Source organism: Coregonus lavaretus (genome assembly GCF_964263955.1).
Source record: "Coregonus lavaretus genome assembly, contig: HAP1_SCAFFOLD_2737, whole genome shotgun sequence".
Lineage (NCBI taxonomy): Eukaryota > Metazoa > Chordata > Actinopteri > Salmoniformes > Salmonidae > Coregonus > Coregonus lavaretus.
In genome coordinates, this window is record NW_028162994.1 from 32,827 (window position 1) to 43,751 (window position 10,925).

A 10,925-nucleotide genomic window follows, 5' to 3' on the forward strand; every position below is an offset into this window, starting at 1 on the left:
CCTTAATTGTTTGAAAGCAGTATTCTTACAGTGCCACACATCAAATGGTAAATTGAAGGAATAAACCCAATTGTTTCAATTATTTAACCAATGTGGCGATACATCAAATTAAACGCCACACATCAATTGGTAAATTGAACGAATAAACCCAAGTTTTTCAATAATTTAACCAATGTGGTGATACATCAAATTAAACGCCACACATCAATTGGTAAATTGAACGAATAAACCCAAGTTTTTCAATTATTTAACCAATGGTTGATACATCAAATTAAACGCCACACCAAATCACTTCAATTTACTTATTTAAAAGCAGTATTACGCTATGTCAAACATCAAATGTTATATTTCAAATATATCAGTTCAAACGTTTTAGTTCAGTCACACTCATTCATCACTTTTCATTTCATGTTTTCGATTGTTACTGACGGGTTATATGGTTTGAGTAAACACAAATCCAACATTTATTCCCAAATTATACCGTTTGGACAGCCACAAACGTCTTTTGATTCCCAATTTGTTTTCTATCAAGGTATACAGGTTTATCATTCACACTTTCATGCATACGACAACACTCGCACTGTCTAACTTTTATAGTACCTCCTATGGGTGTCTTTTGTTAACGTTTGCACACTTTAAACTTTATTTCCTAATTGTAATTCTCATCATTTACTGTTTTAAAATATTCTTTGTATTCACAGTCAAAAATGGTACACAGTTAAACGTAGTATACAGTTATCACACAGCAAAAATAGTACACAGTTATCGCACTCACTCACAATACACAGTCATAATCCTATCATACAGTCAAATATGTCACACAGTCATAAATGACACACTTATATTCCACACACAATCTATTTGGGCACACAGCCGCGTCTATTTTATTCAAAACACTGTGCTGAACCTAGCCGCAACCCTTAGTTACGGACCTTGCCAGTCACCAGTATTATCAAAAATTTCCCGAACCTAGCCGTATCTCAGTTACGGACCTTGCCGGTATAATTCTTCGAACCTTAGTCGTACTGTCGTAGTTACGAACCTTGCCGATAGCAATTATTTAAACCAATTATTCCCTATATCTTCCGAACCTTAGCCGTATTGTCGCAATTACGGACCTTGCCGGTAGATGTCAGTATTGTCTCCTGAACCTAGCCGTATCTCACGGACCTTGCCGGTAGAACCAATACTCTCTGGTACCATGGTTTAAACATCACATTTACTAAAGGCTTGCATGTCACAATATTGTGCTTATCTACTCATAATAGTTTCATAATTGAGTTCACTTACATCAGACAGGTGTTTCACAAAATTAATTTGGATAAAGCCAATGTGCAGATCTTTAGTTATTTAACAATAGGTATCTGCTTACCTTTTTAGAAGCCCGGGCAGTTTGTGAAACACACGGTTCGATGAAAGAGGTGACCAAATGGGCCGGACAGTATCCAGCGAAGTCCCTTCTACCAGATCACGTCGGGGTCACCAATTGTCAAAGTCGCGTCAATTCAAATCTGGTATTAGGAACAAAAGAGGTCAACACGACTTCTAAGATATACTAGTTATTTTAATTAATGCAAAAAACTTCAATGGTAAATATGATGTTTCGTATATACGGACTCTTTGAAATACCTCGCAGGGCACTTCAGAGAACTAAAACATTGTTTCAGATCCAATACTCAAATACTCTGACAGAGAAAGTTTCCCACTTCTCTGCTGGCCAATTAGAGTAAAGGAATGAGTGTGGTTTTAACTTTACTCAGCCAATCCGTTGGTTCAGGTGTTGGTCCCATCTCCTCGGCGCCATTTGTTGCACACTTCAGCCAGGCACAAGTTTATCATAACAACCTGTCATAGTGAGAAGAGCCAGCTCCCTTAGACCTCATTCCTACGTCCAAGGAAGGTTCACAGATCACAAAGAACCAGCATAGTCTAGCATTTGGAGAAACAATCCTTATCTCATTTTACCCCCTAAAACAGCTCTTCACATCAATCACAGCCTGCCAGGTGTCACAACCTACATTAGCCCAGTCAAGAATGCATTCTTTCTAAGTTAGTCATCCCATCAATTTAGGAGAATAATAAATCCCCAATAAACGCCAGGGTTGTAGGTTCGATTCCCACGGGGGGTATGAAAAAAAAAAAAGTAACGTATGCACTAACTGTAAGTCGCTCTGGATAAGAGCGTCTGCTAAATGACTTAAACATGTTAAATGTAGAGGGCCCCGTAAACAGTTCCACAAACGTCAGCATGAGTGCTCTGACTGTGGAAGCACTAATCACTGGACCAAAGCTCACTGTCAGATGCACCAGCTGTGCGTCAAGTGCTTTTCTCCGGGCCACATGAGCTTTGACTGTAGTGAGGCTGGGCAGCGACAGAACCCTGGATGTGGACAGACTGGCAGGTCTCAGGAAAACTAGAAAGCCTCCGTTCTGAGGAGGGCAATGTGGGGCATTCTTATTTTTCCTCCACTGATGATGATATCCAATCTGTTTATTCTTACTTTTGTGAGTCAGTACCCAAGAACAACACAGTCATTTTTCAGAACACAATGAGAATTACTCAGAATGACAGTTTGTTTTACACCACTGTGCTAGTACAGGATAAAGTTGAGCTGAAGGGGATGTTAGATAGTGGGTCCATGGCTACTACTCTGCGCGCAGATATTGTACCTCGGTTGAGGGAGGCAGGAGTGGTAGAGGGGAACTTTCTAGCTCCTTCAGACATCATCCTGGTGGGTTGTGGTGGGAACAAACTAGCCCAGTGGGCATGTGACTTAAAAATTCAACTTTATGGCTTCTGTTATGTAGTCCCAGTGCTTATTGTTGATGGGCAGGTTGATTAACTCATTGTGGGAACTAATGTGTTGAAGTCTCTGATTAGACAGTGATTTTCTATGTGCTCACGCAGGTGCCCGAGAGCTGTGGCTGCACCAAGGGCTAAGCTATTGTGTGTTGTCTCTTCGTGTACAGGTATGTCATTTATTTTGTCAGAATTATGTTGTATATCATTTTACTTGTATTGTATAGTGTGTTGTTAGGCACTGAATGTGTCCCCTGTCGGTCTGTCCCCCTGTCGGTCTGTCACCTGTTTTTCTGTCTGTGTCCCAGGAGCCAGAGTAAATGCCAAAGACAACAAGTGGCTCACTCCTCTGCACCGGGCCGTGGCTTCCTGCAGTGAGGTACGTGTACTGATACTGTCAGCCCTCACACACACTCCTGTGCATATGTGTTTGACTGTTAAGTGTGTTGTGATTTTTAAATGCACTTTAAACAAAGTTGAACATGATTTGAACTGTGTTCCTGTAGGAGGCTGTCCAGGTGTTATTGAAACACTCTACTGACGTGAACGCCAGGGACAAGAACTGGCAAACGCCGCTCCACATCGCTGCGGCCAATAAGGCAGTCCGCTGTGCCGAGGCCCTGGTCCCTCTCCTCAGCAACGTGAACGTGTCAGACCGGGCCGGGCGCACGGCGCTGCACCATGCAGCCTTCAGTGGACACCAGGAGGTTAGCAATTAGCATGGACATGATTACACACTGTAGTCTACACTTTATACCTGTCCTATCCCCACGTTGAGCTTACTGTGCATCCGATTACTTATATTGGTTGAATGTAGGGCTGTGACGGTAATTGGATAACCGTGACATTGACGGTTTTGGATGAAGAACGCCATGAAAATAAAATAACCGTCAAAACCAAGTATGATTTTCTCTCCATAAAATGTTTTATCACCTTTTATTTTAATGTAGATATACTTTATCCATAGCGGGAGTGTTAACTCTTGATTATATGGTATTGTTTTGCTGACTTAGTTGGAGGAGATATAGACAGTTTAATAGATGGACTATCTTTTGATGCACCGCAATCACCAAATCTGCTCTATGTGCGAATAGGAGAGAATCTTTGAAGGTCAATTCAGGTTAATTGAAGAGGGGGGGTAAGGTGAAAAGTGGGGACCGGGGGTAACTATAGTACCTCTAGATCTATAGCCTACAGGCTGGGGGTGGGTGGGTAGCCTCTGACCTCTGACCTTCACCTCTGACCTTTTTCATTGTTACAGTAGATCAGAGGAGTGAGGTGAAAAAGATGGCTCTCATTGCAAAAAAAAACCCATAACAACCTGTTTGGGCACATTTCAGTTTCACACCTAACGACGATGGAGAACCAGATGACTTGGCCAGCCTGTTTGCAGAATATGCGCCAAACCCATAGGCTACCTACTAAGAATTCCAGCACCACAAACGGGACACCGATAAGTGGCGAGCACTGCCAGACACTGGAACTCGTTATTTAGTCATAGGAATGGTGCCTTTACGAACGGTGGAGAAACCCGCCTTCAAATAAATGCTCTGGAAATTTGACAGACTATACGAGTTACCGGGGAGAAAGTATTTGTCTCAAACAGCGGTCCCTACCTTGTTCAACAAGGTGAAGGGGGAGGTTCAGACAGAGCTAAAGGACGTAGATTTGTTTATTTTTGCACTGAATACGGACATGTGGTCAAGTGTAAATATGACTCCTTACATGAACCTAACAGTGCACTATCTGACGAAAGACTGGACACTGAAATCCAACTGTTTGGAAACAACCTACATTCCGGAATACCACACAGCCGACAAACTCTCCGAAGCCCTGCGTTCGGAATTCCTTGACTGGGCCCTTGATGAAAATCTAATGTCCTGTATCGCCACAGACAACAGGGCCAACATTGTGGCTGAAGTGAGGCAACTGAACTGGCCTTGGCTAAATTGCTTTGGCCACAATCTCCATCTCGCTGTCACCATCAATGTGAAGCTAGAGCACAGGCCGTGTTCTAGGCCTATGTAGAACTCTGGTGGGCACTTTTTAGCAGAGCTGGCGATTTAACAGGGGGACCTAGTAAGGCCCAGACCGAGCTGAACCTCCCAATTCACAACCTCATTCTTGTGAGAAATTAAGTTTTAATAACTAAGCTGTAATAACCATTTATAGGCTATTCAATATTAAAAGAATAAGCTATGCAAAATGATTGTTCATGAATAATTGTAATTCAGATGCCCGAGCAAATAAACAAACAAAATAGGCTAGTTTCCTTGAATCACTTAATGTTGCATTACCATAGGCCCATTGTTTTATTTAGCCAATCATACTCTAATTAAACCACTGATTATAATGAGTTAATAATGAGAATATAGAACATATTCTGGGAATCCTACATGTTACGTGTGTATACTATACCAGAAAGCATGATCATTAGCTTCTTCTGGATTGTTTTAAATCGCGTAGCCTGTCGGAAGGCAGCGGGTGCGGCGAATAGGCTTCCAAATAGATGACTGTTGAGTTGTGAATGTCAGTGAAAGAGAGGCTCAACCAGGCATATCGCAATTTTTCAAAATACAATGGAGGGAAAACAGTTTGGAAAGCAATTGGCTTATTGCTTCAAAGAGAAGAAGATGAAAATACTAATGTCTTTTTAATGATCAAAATCCTCAACTTAATTGAGGGAACAGTATCATTGGCATCGGCTATATCCCTGGTGAGTGTGCATATTCACTGTCTTTATCACTGGGTCAGTGCCACTTGAAAGTCGTGTTGAAAAATATTCTGCTAATCTCTCTAGTCATATAAAGTGTAGTAGAATTGCGTGATTTTAAAATAATAAAAGGCCACATTTTTCCAGTGAAAAGAAACCTACTCCACCACCCGCTGCATTGAACAGCCTGTGATTGAGTTATATTATTAGCCTAAATTATGACTATCCAATTTACTAATCACATTAGGAATAGTCAGCTATTTTACATAAGTTCCGAGCTGGTCATGGGTGCACTTCAGCCACGCTCAAGGTCCTAAACGATATTATAACCGCGATTGATAATAGACAGTACTGTGCAGCCGTCTTCATCGACCTGGCCAAGGCTTTCGACTCTGTCAACCACCGCATTCTTATTGGCAGACTAAATAGCCTTGGTTTCTCAAATGACTGCCTCGCCTGGTTCACCAACTACTTCTCAGATAGAGTTCAGTGTGTCAAATCGGAGGGCCTGTTGTCTGGACCTATGGCAGTCTCTATGGGGGTGCCACAGGGTTCAATTCTTGGGCCGACACTTTTCTCCTTGTATATCAATGATGTCGCTCTTGCTGCTGGTGACTCTCAGATCCACCTCTACGCAGACGACACCATTTTGTATACATCTGGCCCTTCATTGGACACTGTGTTAACAAACCTCCAAACGAGCTTCAATGCCATACAACACTCCTTCAGTAGCCTCCAACTGCTCTTAAACACTAGTAAAACTAAATGTATGCTTTTCAATCGAACGCTGCTGGCAGCCGCCCACCCGACTAGAATCACCACTCTCGACGGGTCTGACCTAGAGTATGTGGACAACTACAAATACCTAGGTGTCTGGTTAGACTGTAAACTCTCCTTCCAGACTCACATAAAGAATCTCCAATCCAAAGTTAAATCTAGAATCGGCTTCCTATTTCGCAACAAAGCCTCCTTCACTCATGCTGCCAAACATGCCCTCGTAAAACGGACTATCCTACCGATCCTTGACTTCGGCGATGTCATTTACAAAATAGCCTCCAACACTCTACTCAGCAAACTGGATGTAGTCTATCACAGTGCCATCCGTTTTGTCTCCAAAGCCCCATACACTACCCACCACTGTGACCTGTACGCTCTTGTTGGCTGGTCCTCACTACATGTTTGTCGTCAAACCCACTGGCTCCAGGCCATCTATAAATCACTGCTAGGCAGATCCCTGCCTTATCTTAGCTCATTGGTCACCATAGCAGCACCCACCCGTAGTCTGCGCTCCAGCAGGTATATCTCACTGGTCATTCCCAAAGCCAACACCTCCTTTGGCCGCCATTCCTTCCAGTTCTCTGCTGCCAATGACTGGAACGAATTGCAAAAATCTCTGAAGCTGGAGACTCTTATCTCCCTCACTAACTTTAAGCATCAGTTGTCAGAGCACCTTACCGATCACTGCACCTGTACACAGCCCATCTGAAATTAGGCCACCCAACTACCTCATCCCTATATTGTTATTTATTTTGCTCTTTTGCACCCCGGTATCTCTATTTGCACATAATCTCTTGCACATCTAGCATTCCAGTGTTAATACTATTGTAATTATTTTGCACTATAGCCTATTTATTGCCTTACCTCCATAACTTGCTACATTTGCACACACTGTATATATATTTTCTGTTGTATTTTTGACTTTATGTTTTTTTACCCCATATGTAACTCTGTGTTGTTTTTATCGCACTGCTTTGCTTTATCTTGGCCAGGTCGCAGTTGTAAATGAGAACTTGTTCTCAACTGGCTTACCTGGTTAAATAAAGGTGAAAACAAAAAACAAAACAAAAATATGTTTGCAAATGTGATGATGCATGGAATGCTTGATATTTTTCATGGAGAAAATTAGCTTCCCCAAAATTGAGAGCAAGACTGGCCTAAACGCGCTAATGTTTTCCTTTGCTAATGTCCGTCCCGCCCCCCTGTCAGCTGTCAGTTTTGTCGATGACCACGTACATAAGACACGCCAATCACCGACACCTGAAGTTCCATGACCATCACAGCCCTAGTTGTATGCTTGAGTTTGTTCAGAGGAGGCTTTGAATAAAATCCGATCTGAGTGTGAAATGCCTTACTGAGGGTAAATGGAAGCTCCTCTTGTGCCCGGCTCAGCCTTATACGGTTTAAGGTACTTTACCGTATCCATTTCAGTAAGGCCAGATTGTCCAAATTCTACCCAAATATTGATGGTACATGTGACAGGTGTAAAAGCTCCTTGGTGGACTTGACCCACATGTTCTGGTCCTGTCCCCGTCTGGCAGATTATTTGTCCACTATTTAAAACCCTTTCTGAAGCATTTGATATAAAGTTGCAGCCTAGTGCAGAAATTGCTATTTTTGGAGTACCAAACAACAATCCTTCTCTGACCAATAGACAGCTAGATGCCATTGCCTTTGCCTCCCTGTTAGCCCGCAGAAGGATTTTATTGGATTGGAAATCTATCAATCCTCCCTTAGCCTCTCTTTGGCTCGAAGATCTGAAGCTGTTCCTAAAATGAGAAAAAATGAAGTTACCATTCGAGGGTCAACCAACTCATTTTATTCCTCCTGGGACCCGATGATATCCTATTTTGAACAGCTCCAAACACTTCCTCCAAATTTGTACTCTTGGCCCCACCTTGAGATTACTGCTATATAGGCCTATAAAATCACTTAATCACCTGAAATTGTTAGGCTATTACATTTTTGCTTGAAGTAACGTTGTTGTATACTTTTGTTTTGTTTTCTGACATGTAAGTCAATTACTTTCCCTTTCTTTTTAAATGTGTTTGGAGGCATTCTGGGGAGAGGGGGAGGTCAAAGGGGGACTAAAAGGGGAGAAATGTACCATGTCTTTACATGTTATCTTTCATTCATTGTGAATACAAAATATATTTTTTAAAGGGGAGGCTTTGAAGCCAGATTTAGCGGATTTTGCTGTTTAGTTTTCCTCAACCTGTGTTTTGTTTCGCTCTCCTCTCCCTGTTAGATGGTGAGGCTGCTTCTCTCCAGAGGAGCCAACATTAATGCCTTTGACAAGAAGGATCGCCGAGCAATCCACTGGGCTGCTTACATGGGTGATGAGTTTACCACATCATTTACATTCTGACTAATGTCCTTTATACCAATGAATGAATGAATGAATGGACTGTGTGTTAGTCTCACAGCTCAGCTGTATGAGCCACGTCTAGTGTGTTATTATGTCAGAATCATGTACTTAGTAGGTTGATTAGATGTTTTCAGTTGTACTAACATGATGTAGGTGTTGCTTATGGTGCTGTGTACCACTGTAAACTAATCTATCTCTCCCTCTCTCTGCCTATCTCTCTGTGTTTGTATCTCTGTTTCTCTCTTAACCCCCTTACTATCTCCCTCCCCTTCTCTCTCTCTCTCTCTCTCTCTCTCTCTCTCTCTCTCTCTCTCTCTCTCTCTCTCTCTCTCTCTCTCTCTCTCTCTCTCTCTCTCTCTCTCTCTCTCTCTCTCTATTTATCCCTCCCCCTCTCTCTCTACCATAGGGCACATTGAGGTGGTGAAACTTCTGGCCTCTCATGGATCAGAGGTGTCCTGTAAAGACAAGAAGGCCTACACCCCTCTCCACTCTGCAGCCTCCAGTGGAATGATCAGTGTGGTCAAGTACCTCCTGGACCTTGGAGTGGATGTGAGTCAACACGCATTCAAATGTGTAGTCACTGTTCAATTACAACTCAATGAAAATACAGAGCTCTAGTGGGTTGGCGAATGATTTCCTTTCAAGTAATGAAGAGATGGAGGTTGGAGCCAGTGTTTTGGACCAGGGGGTTTTCAGAACCAAGTAATGAAGAGATGAAGGTTGGAGCCAGTGTTTTGGGCCAGGGGGTTTTCAGAACCAAGTGACCTGATCAGGAATGTATTGTTTTGTTCCCCCCCCCCCCCTCTCTCTCTCCACTCTTTTCCCTCCCTTGCTCCCTCCAGATAAATGAGCCCAATGGTTACGGTAACACCCCCCTCCACGTGGCATGCTACAACGGGCAGGACGTGGTGGTGAATGAGCTGATCGAGTGCGGCGCCAACGTGAACCAGGTGAACGAGAAGGGTTTCGCCCCACTCCACTTCACGGCCGCCTTGCGCCATGGGGCGCTCTGCTTGGAGCTGCTGGTGGGCAACGGGGCCCTCGTCAACATCAAGGTGAGGAGACCGGATGACCAACACTGTGTCTGAACTAAATAACACCCTATTCCCTATGTAGTGCACTACTTTTGACCAGGGGCCCATAGAGCAAGGAGCCGTGGTGGCACTGCCTGTGTCCCAAATGGCACCCTGTTCCCTTTATAAGTACACTACTTTGGTTCAAAAAGTAGTTCACTATGAAGAGAATAGGGTGCCATTTGGGACGCACACACTGACGCAGCACATGGCTTAGTATTTGGCCCTGGTCTACATTCAAATACCAATGGAATAGGCCTAACAATGCAAACTAAATGCAATCAAGCGCTCCTCCAATACGTGTTTGATTTTGCCTGTGGTCAGCAGCACAGACTGCCGTGTGAACCATCTTTGTCTTTCTATCTGCAGAGTAAAGATGGAAAGACCCCCCTCCACATGACGGCCATCCACGGACGCTTCTCCAGATCTCAAGCCATCATCCAGAATGGTGAGTCGCTGTGAATGCTCTCAACTGAATATATATGAACCAGTAGGCTCTTCAGCATTGTCTTTAGTCTTCAAACCATGATTCACTGGCACAGAGCAATGTTACTTGCAATGTGGTTGAACATAATGCTTCATGATGCCTCTTGGGTCAAGTGGTTGACGTGTGTGTGTGTGTGTGTGTGTTCTGTAGGTGCTGAGATCGACTGTGAAGATAAGAATGGAAACACACCCCTGCACATCTCTGCTCGCTACGGCCACGAGTTACTCATCAATACACTCATCACGAACGGAGCTGACACAGCCAAGTGAGAACACACACAGTTTCCAGCAATAATGCAACATGCATCTGCAATTCTGTCATTGACCGAATAGCCGCTTGGAGACTATGCTCAACACATTGTGGTGTGTGGGGGGTTGATAGACAGGGCATTGCAGCATGCTGATGTGTTGATCTGCTGTGGGGTTTAATGAGGACTGTGATGTGGTGCTGTTTCCAATCTTAGCTGAATGAACTGTAAGTCGCTCTGGATAAGAGTGTCTGCTTAAAGTCTAAAATGTAAAAATGTGTTGCAGGCGAGGCGTCCATGGGATGTTCCCCCTCCACCTGGCTGCTCTCAGTGGGTTCTCTGACTGCTGTCGGAAGCTCCTCTCATCAGGCTTTGATATAGACACCCCTGACGACTTTGGAAGGACCTGTTTACATGCTGCAGCAGCTGGAGGGTGAGTGGACTGGTCCAGGCTTTACAC

At 43.6% G+C, this 10,925-nt stretch overlaps 1 protein-coding gene across 1 annotated transcript; it reads left to right on the top strand.

Annotated features, from left to right (window-relative positions):
- Positions 1–2,908: 2,908 nt before the first annotated feature.
- On the top strand, positions 2,909–10,487 carry LOC311118600 (uncharacterized protein; the record flags this gene model as incomplete). Its single annotated transcript, XM_084193390.1, has 8 exons — positions 2,909–2,970; positions 3,109–3,179; positions 3,307–3,507; positions 8,539–8,626; positions 9,065–9,207; positions 9,501–9,713; positions 10,101–10,179; positions 10,369–10,487. Coding segments are annotated over 8 exons (976 nt in total), but the record flags the coding sequence as incomplete, so codon positions are not given.
- Between the last annotated feature and the right edge of the window lie 438 nt (positions 10,488–10,925).